General features: G+C 46.6%; 1 protein-coding gene across 1 annotated transcript in view; it reads right to left on the bottom strand.

Annotated features, from left to right (window-relative positions):
- Positions 1-804: 804 nt before the first annotated feature.
- The window catches only part of TLL2 (tolloid like 2), a 146,198-nt gene continuing 122,200 nt past the window's right edge, over positions 805-24,802 (bottom strand). Inside the window, exons 14-21 of the mRNA XM_037804520.1 lie at positions 24,081-24,206; positions 23,211-23,371; positions 21,440-21,620; positions 10,002-10,127; positions 8,430-8,557; positions 5,212-5,425; positions 2,515-2,765; positions 805-1,036 (exon numbers count right to left, since the gene is read on the bottom strand). Coding sequence (XP_037660448.1) covers positions 902-1,036; positions 2,515-2,765; positions 5,212-5,425; positions 8,430-8,557; positions 10,002-10,127; positions 21,440-21,620; positions 23,211-23,371; positions 24,081-24,206 — 1,322 coding nt within the window. The 3' untranslated portion in view covers positions 805-901. The remainder of the gene's footprint in view (positions 1,037-2,514; positions 2,766-5,211; positions 5,426-8,429; positions 8,558-10,001; positions 10,128-21,439; positions 21,621-23,210; positions 23,372-24,080; positions 24,207-24,802) is intronic.

The following is a 24,802-nucleotide window of genomic DNA, read 5'->3' as shown; positions in this document are numbered from 1 at the left end:
CTGGGTGTCAAGGAGCCAAGGTTCACCACAGCAAGAGCTTCCAAAGCCGGAGGAAGAAATGTTCATGGAATCCCAAGCACAGGTAGAGTTTTCTCAAAGACGGCAAACCAAGGAGTCTCGGGGTGAGTCAGGATGTTTTCTTCTCAACAAATTGGGAACTCGCACCAGCGATGGCTCTGCCGGGACTGATAGTGGATGTCCAACCTTAGCCCCCTAATGTAATAAGGAATGGAGGAAAACCCAAACGGGGCAGGAGATCCAGTGACTCAGAGGAAAGGCTGGAGGTCTCCTAACTTCATGACCACAGTTCTTTTATACTCAAAGCTTCCTCTGTGCACTGCTTACCACGATGTCTTTCTTAGTCATGACGTCCATCCCACATTCTCAGGTTTCCTGGTTGGTATGTTCCTAGCAGAGAGAAAAGCAAAAGTCTCCAGCCAAATCTGTGAAAACAAATCAGCCAGAGTCAAGCTTTTATCCTCAGTGCCCAGTGTAGATGGAGGGTAGCTTGAGTCCCCGGGACACAGTCACATTGCCTGGACCCTACAGAAGTGTAACTAGAAATAGAGGAATGACCAATCCAAGAGCTGGCCTTTTCCTCCACAGGGACAAGGGACAAAGAGAACAGGTATGAACAGGCATAGCCTGAATGGCCAGTGACCTCCAACCTTGATCTTCATTAAAAGCCTATGATTGATAACATTGCAGCCGGAATAAAAGGAACACTATCTGTCCTCCTTCTTGGCCAAACATCATCATATACTTATATCCAAATACATACCTTTAAGACTGGATTTTGAGTTTTTGTTTGCGAAAAATACTGTACACTGTTTTAGGGCAGAGTCACAAGGTGCTATAGTTGTAAAAACATTCTCAGTTTTGCATCTTCCAAGAACAGTGGCTATTTCTTCATGTGCAGGGCATCCTGGAACTTGGTACTGGCATATTGGGCATGAAAGCCTTTCTTGTTGATGGTGTCGTCTGTGTGGAACCGAATCATCAGGGAATCCCCTGCAGAGTAGATTTCTTCCACTGGCTGAGGAAAAGGGAAAGGAAGACCAGCAGGACTTTAAGTCAGTTGGCTGTGGTTGGAATTTAAAATGAGGAGGGTGAGATAGGACTTTACACACGGTTACAGGATGGCATCCCTGGCACCAGAGGCTCTGAAGAGCATCCAGACAAGCTGCCTTTCGAAGGAAACCATTGCAAAATGTGCTCCAGAGCACCCTGCATGCCCTGCTTTTCCCAAGACAATCCACACGCATAGCTCATCGAGAATCCATTATTTATGAAGCACATAATGGGCCAGGCACTGAGCTAAGAACTTTCAGACTTTATCTCATATAAACTTTATTTCATGTGACTTTTATAAGACAGGCACTCTCTCTGCTTTACACTGAAGGAAACTGAGGCTCACGTCACACAGATAGGTAGGACCTGAGCTCAGGTCTTCCTGCTGCTAAGTGTACGGTCGTAATCCAGTTCTAGGCAATATACACTGTGGTGTGTCTCCTAGGAGACCTAAAACAAAGACCATTGTTGAAGTCTATGCCCTGTTCAGGACACAAAGTGGGATGGAGCGACTACATTTGTCAGAATGGTTTTGCCAGATGGTCTGTGAAGGGGAACCAGGTTGCAAGACTGCCAGTTGAACCACACTGGGTTTCCCATACATTTCAGGGCTCAGCAATCCCCCAAGTGCTTCCACCTCAGGGTCTTTCAGACCTGGTTTGAGCCATACTTCATTATCTTTTCTTTATTGGAGGGTGAAGGAAGATGAAGGGAAACCATTCCAAGACATGTGAATGCCATTTCAAGTCTCTGTTTAGCAGAAGGTAACTGGTGACTTTAAAATTGCACATCTAGCCAAAAGCAAAGAAGCTGGAGCAACAAGCCCTGGAGGCAGGGAAAAAGAGAGGGCTTGAGGCCCAGGGTGGGCAGCACGCTGCATGGCGTGGTCAGGGAGTGAGCAGGACACTGTCCTGGCTGGTTCACACGCTTTCACTGAATGTCAACTACCTGCCAGGCCCTACATCAGGGCCTTGGAAAATAGTGGACAGAGCAGTCCCAACCTATCCCAGATAGGTGGCCTAAGAAAGAAGATAGGAAAGACAATGACCTTGAACATAGCTATTGTGTTTACGATAAGAGAGTGGCCTCTCATTTTCATAAGCATTTGGTTTTGCTTGGGGAGAGAGTTGTAAATACACAGAATATGCAGAAGCATAATTTAAAAAAAAAGGCTGAAGTCCAAATAAAAATGGGGGGAAGGGCTTTTGCAAAAATAGGAGGGCAAGTCCGAAAAAGAAAGGCACCTTTACATGGCTGACTTAGCATGAGGACCTTATGAACCGGTCCCTGGCCACTTCCCAACCTCCTCTATGACTGTTCTCCCCCCTGGCATGCTGCTCCAGCAAAACGGGCCTCTTGGCCATTGCTAACAAGTGTCGGGGTAGCTAGGACGCAAACCCAAGCATGCTTGACCCCAAAGCACGTGCCGTTACCCAGACTCACCCCGGAGCCGCAGAAGCGGCCGAGCCTGGGAGCTGTGCTGTCGTAGCCGTCATAGGCCTCCATGTAGTCATAGCCGCAGTCGGCCTCCTCCTCCACCTCAAAGGTCCGGAACATCAGCTCCACACCGTAGCCGTCCTCGGCCACAATCACCCAGTCGCAGCGGGCCTGGCTCGGGTAGTTGTTGTCCCCAAACTGAGCATGGGAATAGAGCTCTCTGGTCTGCACTTCAGCTTTCAGCCTGCCCCCGCACTCTGGAGCAGAGAGAGAACTGTGATGCTCCCTCGGCACGGAGATCCGATGGGCCATGCCGCACCCCCCACCCCACCACAAGGGTCAGCCCTCTCCCCTCACACCCCACCACACAGGTCGGCTTCCCCGACAGCACCTTGCACATGCCCTGCAGGAGAGGCCGGGCAAGGCTCATCATTCCATTTTAGAAGAGTGCACAGAGGCCATGGCTGGGGGGTTCCAAACTGGCCCCCACAAGTCAAGGCCCGATGCTCCCAGGTTGGTCCAAATAAGGTCTCTGAGCACAGTGCTGAAAAGAAAACTGGCTGCTTCCTTTCCCTCTTCAGTTATGGAGACATGGGACCAAAGGATGGTTTGCCTGACTGGATGCTGGGCTGCAGCTGGGTCTCCAGTACCTCAATCCCTGGAAGTGCTAGGAGCAGCTGAGAAGGGGTCACACCTGATGGTCCAGATCACACCAGCCTGACAGACTCACGGTAATTTGTAATTTTTGCCAACAGAGGGCACCAGAAGCACAGCAGAATGGCTACTAAACACCCAAGTCTAGAAACCTCAGAATCTGCTTCACTCATTCTTGCATCTGGGAGTATTGACTGTAGGCCAACTTTGAGGCCCCAGTGGTTGTCACAGATGAGCTGCACCCCAGACTTTGGGCTTTTCTTCCGTATCCTTGGCTTCTGGGTTTTCTACTAGGACAGGGACCTTGGTTGGCTTGGGTCCCATGCTAGTTTGTGTCTAGGCCACTTGAAACCACATAACATAAGTGGATAAATGAGACCAGTCAAATATTAGAAAGCAACATAAATTCTGGAGTCCGATTCCTCCACGTGCTCCATGCCTCCAAGAGGCCCCTGGTGTGGATCCTGCTCTGTCTGCTTCCTAACACTCCCACACCGAGCCTGGCCCCAGTCCTGCCCAGCTGCCAACTCTTAATCTCTTGTTTGCTGTGGCTTAGAATTTCTTCCAGGCCTGAGCCATCTTTGGGAACGTTCAAATTCCTGAGATGTGGTGCCAAATGAAACGAGCACCGAGTGGGGCGGTGCCTTCCATCTGTCCCTCCAGATCCACGCCACCTTTCCCACCTGCTCCAGTCCTGGGGGCTGACCTGTAAGTCTCCATTAGTGAGCTCCTTGCCCCTGCCTTCCTGGAGGAAGGGGTTCAGCCAGTGGGACACCAGCTGCAGATCAGAGGGGAAGGAGCAAGAGCTCAGGGTAGTTAGCCCCTGGCTGGCTCCCTCCCAGCGGGGTCCTGCACCCTGCTCCCTTCCTTGAGGTCCTCTGCACATAGCCCCCTCTCTCAGGGTCCAGGATCTACTCCCTCCTCTAGACCTGCTGTGGGAACAGCCTTGAGCTTCCCAGCCCTGTGGGCTGCACTGTCCCTTGCGGACACCCCACACCCTGCCCATCCCTTTGTCAACAGTCCCTTCAATAAATGCTCCTCAGATAATGACTCTGTCTTTGTGTGCCCTCCGTTTCCTGCCAGGGCCCCATTGCACTGCAAGCACCTACACTTCTGGTCTCCGTCTGGAGGGGACACGAAGGCAAAATCACCGGTCAATGGTTTAAACTTCCCTGGGGGATTCTAGAAATCCTCAGAGGTGTTTGAGAGGGTTCCACAAACTATGAAGTGCTGTCTGCTAAGAAGAGGCAAGTTGAAGTGCCCGAGGAAGGTGGTTGCCACTTTGTTTGACCTGATTCATATTTTCTGACTCTGAAAAAAACTGGGGGGATGGGCTGTTCAAGGGATTAGAAACCCTCAAAGTCCCAGGGTCACATCTCAGACTCGCAGCACCGCAGAATGGAGCAGGCTGCGCACAGCCATCCAGCCTTGCCACGAGCACCAACCAATGCCAGAATGAAAGCGTCAGCATTGCGCCCACGGGTTCTATGCTCAGGTGGTAACATTTTAAGAGCTAAAAAGCCGAGTCAATTTTCTTATTGACATCCTTCAATTTAACAAAATAGATAAGTTGTAAGCATAGACATTTTCCTCCAAAGGACTCAATAAAGTTTTTTGCATTTTGAGTGGAGGAAAAAACAATGGAGAACACTTTGCATTTTTCTGAACAGGTACCTGGCAGGGGAGTGGGGGCGGCACTGCATTCCACCCATCAGAAACCAGACTTTGGAATTTCTCAGACCGGAAAAATTAGAAATAAATTTTTGAAAGGGAGAAAGAAAGGGAGGGAGGGAGAAGATGGGACACTGACAAAGGGTTGCCCACTTTAAATTTTGTCAGTTAAGGACATTAATAGAAAACAACCCTTCCCCTGCCATTGCCAATGTTTCGTTTTAAAAGGGACACACTATCACGTACCTTCTCCCTCTGGCTGCACCCCCACCCCCAACAGTTGGAATAAAAGCCCGTGCACCCCTGGCCTCAACCACCCCTCCACCCCGCGGTGGAACCTCGGAGTCAGCTGAGGGCTGGGTGTCCCCACACACGCACCTGTGCTGTGCACGGCCTGGAAGCCCTTCCTCTGCACCGAGGCGTCTGAATGAAACCTGAGAAACAGGCTGCTGCTCGACGCCACCACGGGCTCTGGCTTCTTGCTGCCGCAGAAACGGCCAAGGACGGGGGCCAGGCTGTCGGGGCCATCGAACACTTCCAGGTGGTCATAGGTACATTCCTGGTGCTGCTCAACCTCAAACTCGGTGAAGGTCTGGGGATGGAGGAGCACAGGGTCAGACGGGGTGCAACCCACGCCGAGGCTTGGTGATGTCTGCAGATGTAGCTGTGGCTACTGAGACCGCTTTGCAGATCAGACGGTGGCTGTTCAGAGGGTTTAAGTGCTTGGTGACATTTGTCAGCTATTATGCAGCTCTTGACCACCCAAATGCAGCCAGGCTTTCGAGGACCCAAATCTGTGTTCCTTCTACCATATCACACAGCTTTGCCCTCACTTAATAATAAGAGCCAGTGGTGACTGAGTGCTCACTCTGCCAGGAGCTGTTTTAAGGGCTTTACACATGTCACCTCATTTCATCCTCATGACCCTGTGATGTGTGTAGCGTCATAATCCTGACTACACAGATGAGGAAATGGAGACGCAGAGATGTCAGATGACTTGTGCGAGCTCACACACTCACAGAGCTGGGTCAGGATCCAAGCGCTCTGGCTGCAGAGACCCCACTTCAAACCTCTGCACTGTCCTGTGCGGTCCTTCGGTACGAACGATATCACTGAGGCTTTAGGCTGACAACACGGAGCGCACACCGCTGTGTCGTGGTCCTCAGGGGGCTGCCATTGCTTGAATGTTTCTTTCATGCCAATCACCGTGCATTATCTCAATAGCTCACTGAATTCTGATAACGACCCTTTCCAACAACAATAGGGAAGAAGCTACTATTATCCCAAATTTGCAGAAGGGGTAACTGAGCCTTAGGGAAGTTAGGGGCTTGCGGAAGCTCACACAGCTAGAAGGACCTGTCGCCCAGCCAGCCTGAATCTGGCCACACCCTAACCGCCACCGGCTATACTGCCTTCCTCTTCCCTGTTCCCCTGAAGACTGCCTCCTGAAGCTGGCCAGGGGCCACAATTCCAGGCTGCACATTAGTTAGGATGGTTTTTCAGGGGCCATAATTCCCTGAATTAGGGCTCCTTGGGCACCGGGCAGGTGGCTGATGGTGGTCCGCCCACGGCTATGAGGAGATGGGCCACGGTCAGAGGGGACAGAGCATAAAGTGAAGGTTTGCAGCAAAGGACAAAGCAGGGGGTGAGGGACCTTAGTGGGAGGGGTCTCCATTCAAAAGACGGGGCTGGGGTGGCAGTGCAGGATGGGGTAGGGAGGGGGAAGCCGAGGGGCCATTACCTATTAGCAGTGTGGACTTTCATAGAAATGATAACACACTTGAAATAGGCACAGCCCTTTACACCTTATGAAAAAAGGAGCTTTGGGACTGGAGGGGGTGCGTAGAGACCCTGGGAAGGAGCAGAAGTGGGGAAACGAGAGGCATCAGGTTGGGTGGGAAACACAATGGGAGGGAGATGTGAGCCAGGGAGGCAGGGAGCTCCCCAAAGGGAGCTCTGTCTCCCTGCGGTAAAACATCAGCTTTCTTGGGAAGTATTCAACTCACATTCTCTTAAAACAAAAAGATAGAGCAGTAATCAATACATCCGCCATCCATTTCCTAAGAACATGTCTTTTTAAAACTAGCACTATGTGTATGAACCACAGATAAATTAGGTCTGAGCTGACTCTGGCTGCTGTGATTTTTAGTTCTTATACTTTAGTTCTTGAATTGTGAAAAATGTCCAACCAACAAACCAACAAACAAAAACGGAAGACATCTGTGGCAACTACCAAAAACTTGTGGTCCTTAAACAGAGGTGCTGCTGCCAGTCGTGCAGGTGGCCCTGGCGGTCAGCATGGGTGCGGAGTGCCATTGCGAACACTTTCCAGCAGAGGGCAGTCTTGGAGAAGGAGTGCCTTTCTCTAACACACTCCAATTCTTCCTCTCCCAGGTTCAAGGCTGTTCTGACCCAGGAGGGAACGCTCTCAGGAGAGCAGCAGCTGCGTTTCTCACAGGGCAGCCCATGAATATGAGGTGCCACTGCTGCCAGGGTGCAGGCCGACTCCAGCATCTGCCAGGTTTGCACTGCAGGAGCCTGTGAGCCCCTGTATTCAGGGACCCTGTCTTCCACCTCTCTATGCCCGTGCCCAACCCAGATCCATCATGGGGAGCACAAACAACCACACTCCGACCTGGGAGTCCCATGTCAGGGCCACCTGCCAGGCTCCCGCTTCTCTCCTACATCACTCGCACCAAATAAACGCCACGGTGAGTCGCTGGGCGACTGTCTAGTTACCATCACGTCCTTCTTCTTTGGTCTTTCCCACTCCCCCTGCATTGTTAGTCCATCATTCAAAGGGACACACATCTGCCTTCCTAAGAACTTACCTCCAGAGTCAGAACAGCCTATTTAAAAAATGTTTATCTGGAGTACAAGTTCTCCAGCTGGCAAGAGGGTTAGTTTTGAATAACTGAGAGTCCCTGGGGGTTGGGAAATGAGCTTGTAGAGAGACTCGTGTCTCCTTTGAAGTAAGTGAGCATGGTGTGCAGACCTCAAATCGTATGCATGGATGGAACTTTAAGTAAAGGTTTGGAAGATTTATATATATATATATATGTAAGTTGTACAAGAATATGAATGATAAGATTCCACTTGAGTAACCTAAACCAGAAAAAGGATATATCTTTTTCCCATGCATGTACGTATATGATTGTGATGCACAGCAAATTTCTGGAAGGCTTCACAAGAAAATGGTCAAGGTGAGAATGGGGGATCTGGGAACTTTTGATTTGTACTTTCCAACTTTTGATACTGATTAAAACTTTTTACCTTGAGAATGCATTTTTCCTAACAATTAAGAAACAAAAACAACTGAATCTCAACCAGGAATGCAGATCTGTGGACAGGTGCTATTTATTGAGCTTTTCTCATAAGTACCCTGTGCTGAGTGTTAATCAGGTGCATCCTCTCTTTTAATCTGCACAATAGCTGCTCAAGGTGCACATCTACTTTCTGAATAACGAAACCAGGACCTGGAGACATTGGATAACTTCCCCAAGTTTCAGAGCTGGGAAGTGGCAGAGCAGAGACTTGAACCCACGTCTCTCTGACACTGAAGTCCGTGTTCTGAATAATTTACAATAACAACTCACGAGTTTCACCCTGTGGCCTGCGGTTGAGGAGATGTTCCAGGTGCACTCCCTCCGGCTGGGGTATTTGTCAGGCCAGTTGGGGCTTGCCAGGGTTCCCTCCACGCTGCTGATCTTGTGCTCACAACCAGCTGGGGTCAAAGGGGAGCAGACATCGAGAGAAATCAACCACTTGTGGGCAGTACCACAGGCCTCCCAGGAGTTTCCTCCCCCCTCTCTTATTTGTCACATGGGGTGGGGGTGGTCAGCCTGAATCAGGTGGCAAAGATTTGCCCATTTATCTGAACTGGCCTTGCTGCCCTCCTGGTGGCACAGGAGTCAGGTCATCTTTCTTACTATAACGCTCATCCCTGCAAGTATAGTGGAACTCGTGGTTAAGAGCCCAGGTCCTGGGGTCTGATGGACCTGGATTTAAATTGAAGTTCCTTCCCCAACGAGCACCACCAGGGGCAGCAGCTCAGCTCCTGGGGGCATCTGCTTCTGCTTTGCCCGCCCCACCCCAGGGGAACCCACATGAAGGGGGCAGCAGCGGAACCCTCTAGAGTTTACGACCCTCCAGAGCTCCCTGGTGCCAAGGGGCAGGCTTCTTGGGCCCAGGCCCACCTCTCTGGGGTTTGACAAGGAGTTGGTAAGTTCAAAAGGACTGTTCCTTCCAAGTCTTCCCTCCGTTCTACTCCCACTCCTGTGGGCTGAGGAGGGAGCTGAGGGCAGGGAGTTGGGCAGCCCCCGGCTCCTGGAGATGCCTTATCCCATCCTCCAGTGTTCCAGGCAGGCTCTGGTCAGACTCCCCAGCAAGTGAGGAGGCATCTGTCTTCATCTCCCCAACCCTCAGCGTGGTTGGCCGGGCTCCCTGGCTGGGGCACGGCCTGGAGGCCTGTGCGTTTATCAGAGAGGTTCAAAAGTCCTTTGCCAGGCAAGCTAAGAAGAGGGGGAGGCCCTTTCTAGAGTGACTGGACGTTCAAAGCCATCTGGCCCTGAAGAATCCCCAGCAGTGAATGGAGCAGGGAGCAACATTTCCCTCAAATTCTGTCTTACTATTAGACTTGCATATGGTAAATACTATGACAACATGGATGGCTACTTATTGACATTTTGAATGCTCAACATGTGCCAGAGTTTCTGAAATACTTTCTAGGTATCCTCTCATTTAATCCTTACAAAAGTTTTAAGAAGGGGGCTAAGAGAAGAGGAAATAGGCTCAGAGAGCCCCAGTAATGTACCCAGGTTCACACAGCTGGTAAGTGGCAGAGCCAGGATTTAAACCCAGGTGATGTGATTCTGAGCTTCCAGGTTTAACCTCTTTGCAATAACTCAGTGGAAAGCACCTGATGTGTGAGCTGCCCTGGGGGCGATAGCTCTCCAGCAGAAGTTTCAGAGGGAACCCCCCAGGCGGGAGGGCAGCTGCAGAGCCTCGTCGTGCTCTCGCTGGCTAGCCCGTCTCAACTCAAGGCCAGCCCTGGCGGCTCAGGGCTCTGTGTGTGGGAGGAAGGGCCCACCACTCACTCCCAGGCAGGCACACGCTTGCACACTTGGGATCTGAGGTCACCCCTCCATCAGCAGCAGCTGCAGCCTCACCCTCTTTACAGTCGTGCCTGTTCTCGTGGGGCTGGTAGCCGTTTCTGCACCGGCACAGGTAGCTCCCGAACGTGTTGACACACTCGTGCTGGCACCCGCCGTTGTCCTTGGCACACTCGTCCTTGTCTGGGGAGATAAGAGACTCTCCAAGAGGAAATGCCAACTCGGGAGCATACCCCATGGCTCAGAAACCACCGAATGTGGCCTCCTGCAGGCAGCCTCCCTAATTACCTGCTGGCTGACGATCGCTTTATTGGGGTGGGGGGGCAGAGTCAGCTTCTGCACCTCCAGTTTGTTGGGTATTACTTGGCCCTGGTGTGTGCTGAATTCTCAGTGTTCCTAAAGCACGTTCTCTCACCTCCATTCCCTCCCAAAACAAGGAGCTCCTTGAAGGACAGGCTAATATTGATAATAATAGTAATGATAATAAAAGTAACTACTTGTTGAGTATTGACTATGGACTAGCCTTGCCCCAAGCACTCTCTACACATTATGAGCTAATTCTCACACAACCTGAGGAGGGCGGTACATATAGCCCCACTTTACAGGTCAAGAAACTGAAGCTGGAGGCGGCTAACAAGCCGAGGTCACCCAGTGAGCGAGCAGCCCGCGTGGCTCAGGGGCCTGGGCTCACACTCCCGATCCCGCACCACCTCCTGCAGCAGTGTGGGGTGCAGGGGCGCAGGGAGCAGGCAAGCATGGGGGCTGCAGGCTCCACAGCTGAGCGCTAACCTGGCCCCACCACCTCCGGCTCCAGTTCCTGACCTCTGTGCCTCAGTTTCCTCCCCTGTCAAATGGAGACAACAATGGTATCCTTACCACATAGGGTCCTTGGGAAGAGTAAATGAATCAGTACAGGTAATGCACTCAGAATGTCTGCCTTTATTATCACAATGTGTTAACTCGTGAGCTGTTATTATTTTGATGGGTGTCGTATCTCGAGCCAGCCCTCTATGTAGCCCTCTCCTAAGCCAACTTCTTCCCGTAATAACCTGTGTCCCTGCCCCCGGGCATAACTTCAGGGGTCAACTGTGTCACCTCCCCTCTCTGCACCCTCTGCCCACCTTGGTTAATGTACCGGGGAACACTTTCTATTTCAGTTTCACCCTATTTTATGAGGACAACTAAGAATCTTAGAGAGTAAAGAACAGGTGAGCCATCCCACACGTGAGCACTGGAACCACTTTTCTGCCTTCCTCCCTGAGTCCCTGCAGATTGACACTGAACAAAAGCAGCGGGTCCTCCGCCTGATGCACATAACAGCCAAGCCATGGCACCTGGGTTTCAAAGAGTTAATGCTACATGCAAAGCCTAAGCGCAGATGGCCTATCTGCCTAAAAATCTGTCTCCCTGAACTGCAGTAATTCTGATGGTTTTATACTTTCAAAGGATGGGTAGGTTTTAGGATATGAGCACAATGTTTTGGGATGACGAGGTTAGAGGTGATCTAATTATTGAGCATGCACAGATTGATTGCATGCTTAGTCACAGACCATATGTAAGAAAATGGCAGCCTTAGTATGACGATGGTTGTGATTTTTAGCATTATAACGAGGTACAGGTGACTTACAGATTAAAGTTTCAGCTACTGTGCATGTCAAGCAGGGATATTTTAATTAGATTCAGCTTTATTTATCAAGATAACTTTGGACTTGGGGTGGGTTAGTTCTGGGCTGACTCAAGGCCCTTCATTAATAAACATTAGGGGCTGTCTTTAGTGATCATCAGGCTCTAAAGCTGAAAAACTGGATAAAGGGGTACAGTCACAAGGTTTTTACAATCACAAGATAAAGGTTATATAACTATACAATCATTATCAAAGATCAAGGCCACTGGATTACAGCTCAGCAATTTCAGGTATGTCCTTCTGTCTATTCTAATCCACTAGAAAGTAAAAAGAAATATCTACATAATGGTTCAATAATCATAATCATTTGTTAAATCCTAACTTCTCGGTTACAAGAGCTCCAGCTCTGACCTTCCCCTCTGCCCAAATGTGGATCCGTACCCCTCCTCCAAGGCCCTTGCTCTCCCTCCTTTGAGATGTCTCCTGCTCCATCCCACTCCCCTCCTATACGGCTGGGGCTGGGCTGCCCACCCCCACCCTAGCAGTACCCCGACCCCCCACCTCCGGCCCTACAGCTGCCTGGCCCTTGTGGCTCAGGCTGCTTGGCCATCCTTGTCAGATGACATTTTAAGAGGACCCCACTTCCTGTCCCATCGGCCCCAACTCTTCAGCCAAGTGTTCAAGGCCTTGGTGATCTAGCCACCCGGCCTGGCCCATCATGTCTCCTTGGCTTTGTGCATGGGGCTTAGCAGCAAGATTCATGCTGCCCCTTAATATGCTGTGCTCAGTCGGGATCCCAAGCCTCTGCCCATGCTGCCTCCCCTTGGGACACTGCCCGCTTTCTCTCCACTCCCACCCCCACCTTTCCAAAGCCTCCCATCCCTTAGTTGCTGACTCAGGCCACTGTGTCCCACAAAAATCCTTTACCCACAGCTCCAGGCAACCCTGGCCTCCCTCTCTCCAAATGTTAGCTTTTGTCACACCTGTTCAACTCACAGGGCCCCCTTGCTGGGACTGAGCAGGTGAGTATCCTCGGCCTCCCTGGCCAGGGGTAAGCATGTCCAGCTGCCGAGGGCCCTCCCCTGGCAGCCTCTCTGTGCCTAGTACCGTGCTGTGCTCACAGAAGTCACTCCAACAAAACAGTGAGAGGTTGCAAAACATACCACCGAGAAAGAACTCCAGGCAACTATAAAATCAACAAATAATCGGGCTATTTCTATGCTAAGCACTATTAACATAAACAGGAACAAAATACAGCTCCTGTTCTTAGGCAATTCAGTCTCATAAGATGCAACAAGCAGGACCAGCTACATAACTTGCAAGACCCAGTGCAAAATAAAAATGTGGGTTCCCTTTTTAAAAAATCATTAAGAATTTCTAGACAGAGACAGCAGGGCATTAAACCAAGTGTGGGTCCTTCTGATCACGGTACCCTGGGCACTGTATGGGTCTCACACGTCCATAAAGCTGGCCCTGGGACAAGAGTCCTCCGGAGGGGATGTCCACGGTGCGGTGGGAACACCAACAAAACAGAAAGAATCTGCTAAGAGGAATAAGAAGAGACCACAGAAAACTACAGAAAGTGACAATTTGAATAAGTAGGCTAGCAGCATTATTCACATTAGCCAAAAGGTGGAAATGACCCAAGTCTCCATTGACAGATGAGTGGATAAACAAATGCAATCTATCCATACAATGGGATATTACTCAGCCATAAAAAGGAATGAGGATTTTTATGCCTCTACCCTATAAGGTCAACACCCCTTTCAAGCATGAATAAGTTAAAATGGTCATTGCCAAGATATCCCTGAAGATTGAGGGAAAGATCAAATGAGAGGGAGGAGGTATAATTGAGAAATGTGGATTTAACAAAAGACTGTGAATACTGACTCATTATATAGCTATTTCTTTTTAACATCTAGTGTTTTAGAATAGCCAGAAGGAAATAGCTGAAGTTGTTGAACTATAATCCAGTAGCCTTGATCTCTGATAATGATTGTATACTTATATAGCAAAAAAAAAAAAAAAAAAAAAAAAAGTCAGTTGCCCATGTTTGTATGGATCTACTTCCAGAAGTTTTGTTCTTTTCCACTGATCTATATATCTATCTCTGACTATACTATACTGTGTTAATTAACCTACCTCTATTGTCAGTCTTACAATTGGGTAGACTGCAATACTAGTGATCAATAAGAGAGAAGGGTAAGGGGTAAGGGATGTTTGGGGTCTTCTTTTCTCTTTTTATTTCTTTTTTGGGAGTAATAAAAATGTTCTAAAAATGATCATGGTGATGAATACACAAGTATGTGATGATACTGTGAACTACTGATTGTATTCTTTGGAAGGACTATATGATGTGTGAATATATCTCAATAAATCATGTTAAAAAAAAGGAATGAGGAGTTGGTGGTGATGTCATTAACATGGCAATGTAAGACAGCTACTCGAAACCTCCCCCAGAGATTCAGCAAAAAAAAGGGACAATTCTCACTAGTTCAGAACTCTGGAGGAAGGTAAAGACTGGAGAAGGATCCCACAAATGCTGAATCAAAGAAAGAGAAAAATACCAGGTAGGAAACTTCCCTCCCAGACCAGCCTGTTGTCTCCCCTCCCCCTCACTTGGTCTCACACAGCTCGAGAAGAGCACAGAAGCAGCAACTGGGATCCCTCCCACTTCCCACCGGACAAAGACTATAAAATCTCCCACAGCAGTGAGACAGATCCCCACCTATACCCAGACCCAGAGACCCAAGCCCACAGGGACTCATGGCAGGACTTAAGCCATGGGGGAGGGTGGAATATAAAAAGGCAGTAAGGAGGAGCTTCCAAAATGGAGGATTAGAGAGAATCTTTCCCAAAAGGCAGAATCTTTCCCAAAAGCAGCAAGTAGCTAGGCTGAAACTGCCCAAATCAACTGTTTGGGGATGCAAGGGATAGAGAAGGACATCTCAAGGCCCAGGTGAGTGAGGTATGAAGAGTCTGAGAAAACATGGGCAGAGACTGTAATCCCAGCCATGGGTCCTGGTGCCCATCCCCTACCCTTGAAGAAAACAGCAGCAGACAACCCAATTCTTGCTGGACAGATGGCTGCAGACGGGGATGGCTGAGGGAATCTTCCACTGCAAGTAAAGTGGGGGACACCACCCCATGCTGAGCCAGACTTTTGTTGGCAAATTGAGGACACAGGAACCCTGCAGTTTCAGCCCCACCCAGCCAGATGCTGCAGGGCTCCAGGAGGTACACAGCTTCTGATGATGATGAAGTCACCAAACAGCGCCATCTGCTGGGTAGGAAAGAAAGTGCAGGGGAATACTGTAGGGCTTTTCAAAGCCTTTGCAGACCCTATCCCAGGCCCATTGGAGCTGGTCAATGGACACCCAGCCCTGTTTTGGATGAGAAATACAGATGACCCAATTGTCAAAGCAGTGCCCTAATACAAATCCAGGCAACAATTAAATCCTAGACAAGAGAGAGAAATTGACCTTCATAATAGACCCACCAAGATAATCAGATGACCAGATATCAGCAAAAAATCACACAGCATACTAAAACTCAAGAAGAAATGGCCCAAAAGAACAGATAAAAAAGAGGAGATACAGAACCTGGAAGAACTAATAAAAGATATGCAAACAAATCTCCTTAATCAATTCAAAGAAATGAAGGAAAATGTGTATAAAGAGATAAGGATATTAAGACACTAGGAGAGCAAAAGGAAGAATTTGAAAGAATACATAGAAAAATAATAGACATTATGGAAATGAAAGACACTGTAGATGAAATTTAAAATATATTGGAGACACACAACAGCAGATTTAAAGAGGCAGCAGAAAGAATCAGTGAGTTAGAAGACAGACCAACCAAATTTGAACAGACAAAAGAACAAATGGAGAAAAAAACGGAAAAAATTGAGCAGGGTCTCAGGGAAATGACTGACAACACGAAGTGCAGAAATACGTAAATCATGGGCATCTCAGAAGGAGAAGAGAAGAGAAAAGGGCCAGGAAGAATTGTTGAAGAAATAATGGCCGAAAACTTACCAACAATTACAAAAACGTAAATATGCAAATCCAAGAAGCCCAATGTACTCCAAACAGAATAAAGCTGAATAGACCCACCCCAAGACACATAGTAATCAGACTGTCAAATGCTAAAGAGAAGGAGAAAATTTGGAAAGCAGCAAGAGAAAAGAGATTCACCACATACAAGGGAAGCCAAATAAGACTAAGTGTTGATTTCTCATCAGACACCATGGAAGTGAGAAGACAGTGTTACAATATATTTAAAATACTGAAAGAGAAAAACTGCCAGCCAGGAATTCTCTATCCAGCAAAGCTGTCTATCAAAAATGAGGGAGTGTTTAAAATATTCACAGATAAACAGAAGCAGAGAGAGTTCATTAGTAAGAGACCAGCCCTTCAAGAACTATTAAAGGGAATCCTGCCAGATGAAAGAAAAGATGGGAGACAGAGGTCTGGAAGAGGGTAAAGAATTGAAGAGTATTAGTAAGGGTAATTTAAAGGATAAAGAGAGAGAAAAAGTAGATCTGACAAATAAAAACAAAGGATAAGATGGCTGAATCAAGAACGGCCTTTACAGTAATAACTTTGAATGATAATGGATTGAACTCCCCAATCAAAAGACACAGATAGGCAGAATGGATTTAGAAATATGATCCATCTATATGTTGTTTATAAGAGACTAATCTTAGACCCAAAGGATGGAAAAAGATATTCTGCACAAGTAGTAACCAAAAGAAAGCTGGGGTAGCTATACTAATATCAGACACAATAGACTTTAAATGCAAAAATGTTACAAGAGATAAAGAAGGACACCATATATTAATAAAAGGGGCAATTCACCAAGAAGAAATAACAATCATAAATATCTATACTCCTAATCAAGTTGCTCCAAAATACATGAGGGAAACTGGAAAGACAGAGGGAATAACAGAGAACTCTATCATAATAATGGGATACTTCAACACACCACTCTCTCTAATAGATAGAACATCTAAACAAAGAATCAATAAAGAAACAGAGAACCTAAATAATATGATAAATGAACTAGACCTAACAGACATATATAGAACAGTGCACCCCAAAACAAAAAGATACACATTCTTCTCAAGTGTTCATGGAACATTCTCCCGGATAGACCATATGCTGGGGCACAAAACAGGTCTTAACAAATTTTATAAGATTGAAATTATACAAAGCACTTTCTCTAATCATAATGAAATGAAGATGGAAATCAATAACAAACAGAGAACCAGAAAATGCACAAGCATATGGAGGTTAAACAACATCAGTGGGTCAAAGAAAAATTGCCAGAGAAACCAGTAAATATCTGAAGATGAATGAAAATGAGAACACAACATATCAAAACTTATAGGATGCAGTGAAGGCAGTGCTGAGAGGGAAATTTATAGCCCTAAACACCTACATCAAAAAGAAAGAAAGAAAGCTAAAAATAACAACCTAACTGAACAACAGGAGAAACTGGAGAAAGAACAGAAGACTCATCCCAAAGCAAGCAGAAGGAAAGAAATAACAAGGATTAGAGCAGAAATTAATGAAATGGAGAATAAAAAAACAATAAAGAGAATCAATAAAATCAAAAGTTGGTTCTTTGAGAAGATCAATAAAATTGGTGAACCCTTAGCTTAGACTGACAAAGACAAAGAGAGAAGCTGCAAATAAAGAAAATCAGAAATGGGGGGGGGGCATTACCACGGACCCTGAATAAATAAAAAAGATCATAAGTGGTTACTATGAACAACTGTATGCCAACAAACTAGACAACCTAGTTGAAATGGACAATGTCTAGAAACACACGAACAATCTACAATGACTTGAGAAGAAACAGAAGACCTCAACAAGTCAGTCAAAAGTAAAGAGATTGAATCAGTCATCAAAAACCTACCAACAAAGAAAAGCCCAGAACTGGACAGCTTCATAGATGAGTTTTACTAAGCTTTCCAAAAAGAATTAATACCATTCCTGCTCAAACTCTTTCAAAAAGTAAGGGAACACTAACTAACTCATTCTACGAAGACATCACCCTAATACCAAAGCTGGATAAAGATACTACAAGAAAAGAAAACTTCAGCCCAATTTCTTTAATGATGCAAAAATCTTCAGCAAAATACTTGCAAGTAGAATCCAACAGCATAGTAAAAGAATTATACTCCATGACCAAGTGGGTTTTATTCCAGGTATGCAAGGGTGGTTCAACACAAGAAAATCAATTAATGTAATACACCACATTAGCAAATTAAAAGGGAAAAACCACATGATCATCTTGACTGACTCAGAAAAGGCATTTCTGAAAATTCAGCAACCTTTCAGGATAAAAACACTTCAAAAGGTAGGAATCAAAGGAAACTTCCTCAACATGTTAAAGGGCATATGTGAAAAACCCACAGCTAACATCATACTTAATGGTAAGAGACTGAATGTTTTCCCTCTAAGATGAGGAACAAGACAAGGGTGCCCACTGTCACCACTGCTATTCAACATTGTGCTAGAAGTTCTAGCCAGAGCAATTAGGCAAGAAAAAGAAATAAAAGGCATCCAAATTGGAAAGGAAGAAGTAAAACTGTCACTATTTGCAGATGACATGATCCTCTATTTAGAAAATTCAGAAAAAAATGACAGCAATGCTACTTGAGCTAATAAGCAATTTCAGAAAAGTGGAAGGTTACAAGATCAACACACAAAAATAAATGGTGTTTTTATACACTAGTAATGAGCTATCTGAGGAGGTAATCAAAAAAATCTATTTACAATAGTACCTAAAAAGAATCAAATATCTAGGAATAAACCTAACCAAGAATGTAAACAACTTGTACACAGAAAACTACAAAACATTGCTAAAAAAAAGTCAAAGAAGACCTGAATAAATGGAAAGACATTCCATGTTCATGGATTGGAAGGCTAAATATCATTAAGATGTCAATTCTATCCAAATTGATCTACAGATTCAATGCAATACCAATCAAAATTCCAACAGACTACTTTGCAGAAATGGAAAAGCTAATTATCAGATTTATTTGGAAGAGTAAGGGGCCTCAAAAAGCCAAAAACATCTTGAAAAAAGAAAAAGAAAAATGAAATGGCAGATATCACACTTCCTGACTTTAAAGCATATTATAAAGCCACAGTGGTCAAAACAGCATGGTACTTGGCTTAAAGATAGACATACTGATCAATGGAATCGAATTGAGAGCTCAGAAATAGACCCTCAGATCTATGGTCAATTAACTTTTGATAAGGCTCCCAAGTCCACTCAACTGGGCAGATCAGTCTCTTCGATAAATGGTGTTGGGAGACTGGATATCCATAACAAAACAAGGAAAGAGGATGCCTATCTCACACCCTATTCAAAACTCAAAATGTATCAAAGACCTAAATTAAGAACCAGTATCATAAAACTCCTAGAAGAAAGAGTAGGGAAACATCTTCAAGATCTAGTGATAGGCAGTAGTTTCTTAGACTTTACACCCAAAGCACAAGCAATGAAAGAAAAAATAGATAAACGGGAATGCCTCAGAATTGAATACTTCAGTGTTTCAAAGGACTTTGTCATGGCAAGAGGGTGAAAAGGCAACCAACTCAATGGGAGAAAATATTTGAAAACCACATATCTGATAAGGGTTTGATATCCAGTATGTATAAAGAAATCCTACAACTCAACAATGAAAAGACCAACAACCTACTTTAAAAATGGGCAAAAGACATGAATAGGCATTTTTCCAAAGAAGAAATACAGATGGTTAAAACAGTCATGAAAAGATGCTCAGCTTCACTAGCTATTAGGGAAAGCAAATCAAAACCACAAATGAGATATATCACACCTACTAGAATGGCTGCTATTAAACAAACAGGAAACTACACATGTTGGAGAGGATATGGATAAATTGGAACACCTAATTCACTGCCGGTGGAAATGTAAAATGGTGCAGTCATTATGGAGGATCATTTGACGGTTCCTCAGGAAGTTAAGTATAGAGTTGCCTTAAGACAGGCAATCCCACTACTCAGGATATACCCAGAAGATCTGAAAGCAGGGATGCGAACAGACATCTGCACACCGATGTTCACAGCAGCATTATCCACAATTGCCAAAAGATAGAAACAACCCAAGTGTCCATCAGCAGCGGAATGCATAAACAAAATGTGGTGTATACACACAATGAAATACTATCCAGCAGTAAGAAAGAATGAAGTCCTGAAGCACATGTCTACATGGATGAACCTTGAGGACATTATGTTAAGTGAAATAAATCAGGCACAAAAGGACAAACATTGTATGATCTCACAGATACGAACTAGTTATAATATGTAAACCGATAGACATAAAATATAGAATATAGGTTACCAGGATATAGAATGAGGCTAAAAAATGGGGAGCAGTTGCTTAGTAAGTGCAGAATGTCTAACTAGGTTGAACTTAAAACATGTGGAAATGGATAGAGGTGATGGTAGCACATTATTGTGAGAATAATTAACAGTGCTGAATGGAGTGTGAATGTGGTGGAAAGAGGAATTTAGAGTCATGTATGTCACCAGAAGGAAAGTTGGAAGTTAAATCACTGGAATGTAAAACACAGTGAATCTTGTGGTGGACTATGTCCATGATTAACTGTACAAATATAAAAAAGTTCTTTCACGAACTTGAGCAGATGTATGACCCTATTATAAGGAGTTAATAATAAGAGGTCTGGGGGAAAATGTACCTATTGAAAATTATGGACTATAGTTAACAGTAATATTTTAATATTCTCTCATCAACAGTAACAAAGGTACCACACCAATACTATGGGTAAATAATAGAGGGGGACAAGGAGTTTGGGAGGATTAGGGTTTTCTTCATTATTTTTATTTGTTTTCTGGAATAATGAAAATGTTCTCAATTTGATCATGGGGATGTATGCACAACTATGTGGTGACACTGTGAGCCAGTGATTGTATACTTCAGATGGTTTGTATAGTGTGTGAATATATCTCAATAAAATTGCATTAAAAATTCAAAAAAAATGAAAAAGAATGAGGTTCTGATACATGCTACAACACGGATGAGCCTTGAAAACGTTATGCTGAGTGAAAGGAGCAAGACACAAAAGGACAAATATTGTATGATTCCTCTTATATGCAAATATCTACAATAAGCAAATTCATAGAGACAGAAAGTAGATGAGAGGTTACCAGGGGCTGGGGGGAGATAGGCATAAACGGTTACTGCTTAATGGGTGCAGAGTTTCTGTTTGGGGTGATGAAAATTTTGGAATAGTCAGTGGTGGTGCTAGCACAACACTGTGAATATAATTAATGCCACTGAACTGTACACTTAAAATGGTTAAAATGACAAGTTTCATGTTATATATATTTTGCAACAATAAAATTAAAATTTTAAAGGTAGTTTTCTAAGTGGGGAAGGGTCAAGGGTAATCCAGGGAGAGCGAACACCATGGGCAGTGGCAGTGGGTGTGAAGGGAGAATGGCAGGGGGGTGGGTTGGAAGGTAGGGTGATGGCGTTGTGAGCCAGGGGAAGTGCTGGGGACAGAGCACAGGGCACCTGGCCGAGGAGCTGGAGCTGGAAAGACACGTGGGCCAAGGCAGTGTCCAGCATTGAATGCCCTGCTAAGGAGACCAAGCTTTCCTCACCAGCTGCCGTGCTGGCCCTGATGGCTCACGGCCTTCAGTTTGAGAACCAGGGTCCAACATGCAGCCCATATAGAAAATCCTGGATCCAGGCACGCCAGCTGGAAATACTATATGGGAGGGAGGGAGCGGGCAGGGACCCCAGAGGCTGGGAGCCTGCAAAGCCAGCTCACCCTCAGCTTGGTGGCCTCCTCTCCAGACCAGCCTACCTGAGAAAAAGTGGGCCCTGAAACCATGCTTGGAGACCGTGTTGTCCGACTTGAACTCCACACGCATGTTGTTGCTCTGCGAGGTGATGACCTCGGGCCTCTCGGAGCCACAGAACTTGCCATGAAGCCAGGAGTCGGGGGACAGGCCACTGCGCACCTCCACAAAGTCGTACTTACAGACCTGCAAGGGGGCATGGTGGGGAGGGGTCCCTTGTCCCAGACCCCAGGGCACTGTGGCCTCACCATTGCTTGGCGCACACCCATATCCCTATAGCTTTGCTTTTATTTCATCTATTGGGTTTCCACAAGAGATTTCATTTGAAGGGAGGGCTCCTGTTGCTAAAACAGGGAAAAAAAGGAGGAGGAGGAAGAAGGAGGGGAAGGGAGAAGTTTGCAAACCGCTGGAACAATCCAATTCAGTTATATTTTCATGTAGATCATATGAAGCTCAGAAAGGGAAAGACACTTGTCTGAGGTCACACAGCTCAGCAGAGGCAAGACTAGACTCCACACTGCCTGCTGCATCAATGATTTTTTAAAATTGAACCTGAACGCTAAGTGATCTGACCAATTGCTTTCAGGGTTTGCTTTGTCCATTCAATGTTCACTTTGGGGTGAGGCCCTCATTGGCACAGGGACCTCCATGCAGCAGGGTCAGTGGCACTGGGGTTGCTTATCAGTATCCAGAGGCCTGACTGGTCGAGTGAGAGTCAAGCTGGTGCTGGATTCTTGCCGAGAACCCAGCCTGGCCCAGGCACGGGGAGGGTGGAGAAGGGCCTGTGTGCCTGGGGGTCCTTCCAGCCTGAGGTGCAGCAGTGGGGATGCCTAGCTAGCACTCTGGTTCTAGAGCTCTGCCCGGGCCTCAGCTGACTTGGTCACTGTTAGGGGCTGAATTGTGTCCAACCCCTCAGCCCACCCCCCAAAGACACGTTCAAGTCATGACCTTCTGTTCCATGAATGCGACCCTACCTGGAAATAGGGTCTTTGAAGATGTGATTAGTTAAAATGAGACCTAACTGGATTAGGACCAGCCCTGAGCCCATATGACTGGTGTCCTTATAGGGAGGGGAGAGGATACAGCTGAGGGACACTGGGGAGAAGGCCATGGAGTGACAAGGAATGAAAGGGTTGCCAGCAAATCTCCAGAAGCCAGGAGGCAGCAAGGAAGGATTCTCCCCTATAGTTTCTAGAGGGAGCAGGGTTCTGCCGGCGCTGTGATTTGGGGCTTTTAGCCTCCAGAACCCTGAGACGATGAGCTTCTGTTGCCTTAAGCCACCAGCTTGTACTTTATCAGGGCAGCCCAGGGAAACTACGAGTCACACTTCCTAGGGAGTCCCATGGGCCTTGCCCAAGAGAGGAAACAGGCCCTTTATATCATCCCTGCCCCCAGCTGAACCCCACCCCCTTCCTTCTCCATCTGCCCCCTGCCCCAGCTGGACACCAACTCCCAGGAGACACACCTGTCCTGACCACCCCCAGCCCCAAGACCTGCCTCCTCCACTTCTGTCCTGATTCTCCTTGGATTTCTGGATGACAAAAGCGTCAAAGGAGCTCTAGCAGTAGAGGATGTGTAGCTGAAACTGCTGGAGGAAATGCACACACACACACACACACACACACACAGAAACAGATTCCACCCAGATTCCACTCCATGACTCCAGGACTCTCCAGTTCCAATACAGCCACTCCCTGCCTGGGAGCCCCTCACTGGTTTCCAGCTCTGAGCCACAGTTCAATACAAGCCCCAAACAATTAGGGAGAAAAAACCTGCCTCGTTGCCTTCCAGTTCAAATGCTTCAAACTGCAGGGAGATGCGATATTGAACAGGAGCCACCACTTGCCAGACACAGTTTTTGTTTGTGGGATATTCCCTCGGCCACCCAGGGCTGGTGATGGTTCCGTTCAGCTGGGTAATGAAGCCACCACAGGCCACTGCAAAGGGGAAACAGAAACAAGACTCATTTGATTTTAGTTCTGACTTACTGCCATTTCCCCCAAGCAGCAATAATCCCTGCTGTTCTTTAATTTAAAAAATGTTAGACAATCTGAACTGATTAATTCAGCATCCTTTTTTTTTTTTCTTAGTTGGTTACAACTGAGGATTTGGGGGAAATGAAGTCAGGGGCTTTTGAAAATGATGATGCACCTGTGCTACCTGCCACGTGGGGCATAGTTGGGGGCTCCACATGACTTGAACCAAAGAAGAGTTAAAAATGTTTGCACGGAGCTATATGCCAAGCACCTGGTTTATATGAACAAAGACACTCATGCAGGTGGGCAAGGAAGACAGACCACCAGCTAGGCAGAAGTGGAATGACTGAAACGTGCTATCGGTGAGTCACTCCAGACACACAGTTTTCTTTATTTTCTTCTATCTTAATTATGTGAATTTTATACTGTCACAGAAGAAAATAAATGATGGCCCAGCTCACTGTTTCTAGGGTGGAGTCCATATAATTTTGGCAGTTCTTTCCCATTTATGACCGTCATAAAGTTGTGTCTCCCTCTGGGAAATAGGTGGATCTTCCAGCACATCTGTCCACTGTTACTCCACAACCAACCAGCTGCCCTTTTCTGCCCCACTGCTCCCTAAGACTTGTCCCCCATCCCCTCTCACTCCTGCATGCAGGTCAGCACCAACCTTCACACGTCTTCCTGTCGGGGGCCAGCTCGTAGCCAGGATCACACATGCACTTGTAGCTGCCCAGCGTGTTCACGCAGCGCTGCTCACACCCACCGTGATCCAGCCAGGAGCACTCGTCCACCTCTGTGGGGAAGGAAGGGGACCTGGGCTAAACCATCCGGAATCGGCCAGGTCCTGGTCCCCCTTCCCTTCGACCCCAGGGACCCCGGCTCAGAGTGGGAGTGGAGTAAAAGCGAGTATCCTCTAAGAATAAGAATGGAACCACATGACCATCTACCAAGGAGTCCCAGGTCCATGTCAGAAAAACTGGCCGCAGTCACAGTGAAGGGTGTGATCTGGAGAAGACAAGCAGGAAAAGCTTATTGGCCCAAAACAGGGACCCTCTGAGAGGAGGGGGAGCCACAAACTTTAATTCTTGGAGGTGTTCAGTCAGCAGTATTCATTTGTGATTTCAAAAAACTCAGAAGATTCCATGCCAAAGACAGACCATTTTAATGCCATGGAATTGGGAATTTTCCCCCAGAAATATGACACTACTTGGGACAATAAATAAAGGGTAAGGGCAAAAGGACACATTTCTGACTGAGGATGTGTTAAGTATTCTCTAGAGACCAGAACCAGAACCTATTACTTAACATTTCTTACATAATCTGACAAGGTGTGCATAGGGAGATCTTCAAGGTCACAGAAAGCACTGGGCTCCTAGGTTAATGAGTGCG

The sequence above is a fragment of the Choloepus didactylus genome, chromosome 15 (assembly GCF_015220235.1).
Source record: "Choloepus didactylus isolate mChoDid1 chromosome 15, mChoDid1.pri, whole genome shotgun sequence".
Classification (NCBI taxonomy): domain Eukaryota; kingdom Metazoa; phylum Chordata; class Mammalia; order Pilosa; family Megalonychidae; genus Choloepus; species Choloepus didactylus.
Note: the sequence above shows the minus strand (reverse complement) of the source record. Positions and strands in the feature narration are given on the sequence as shown.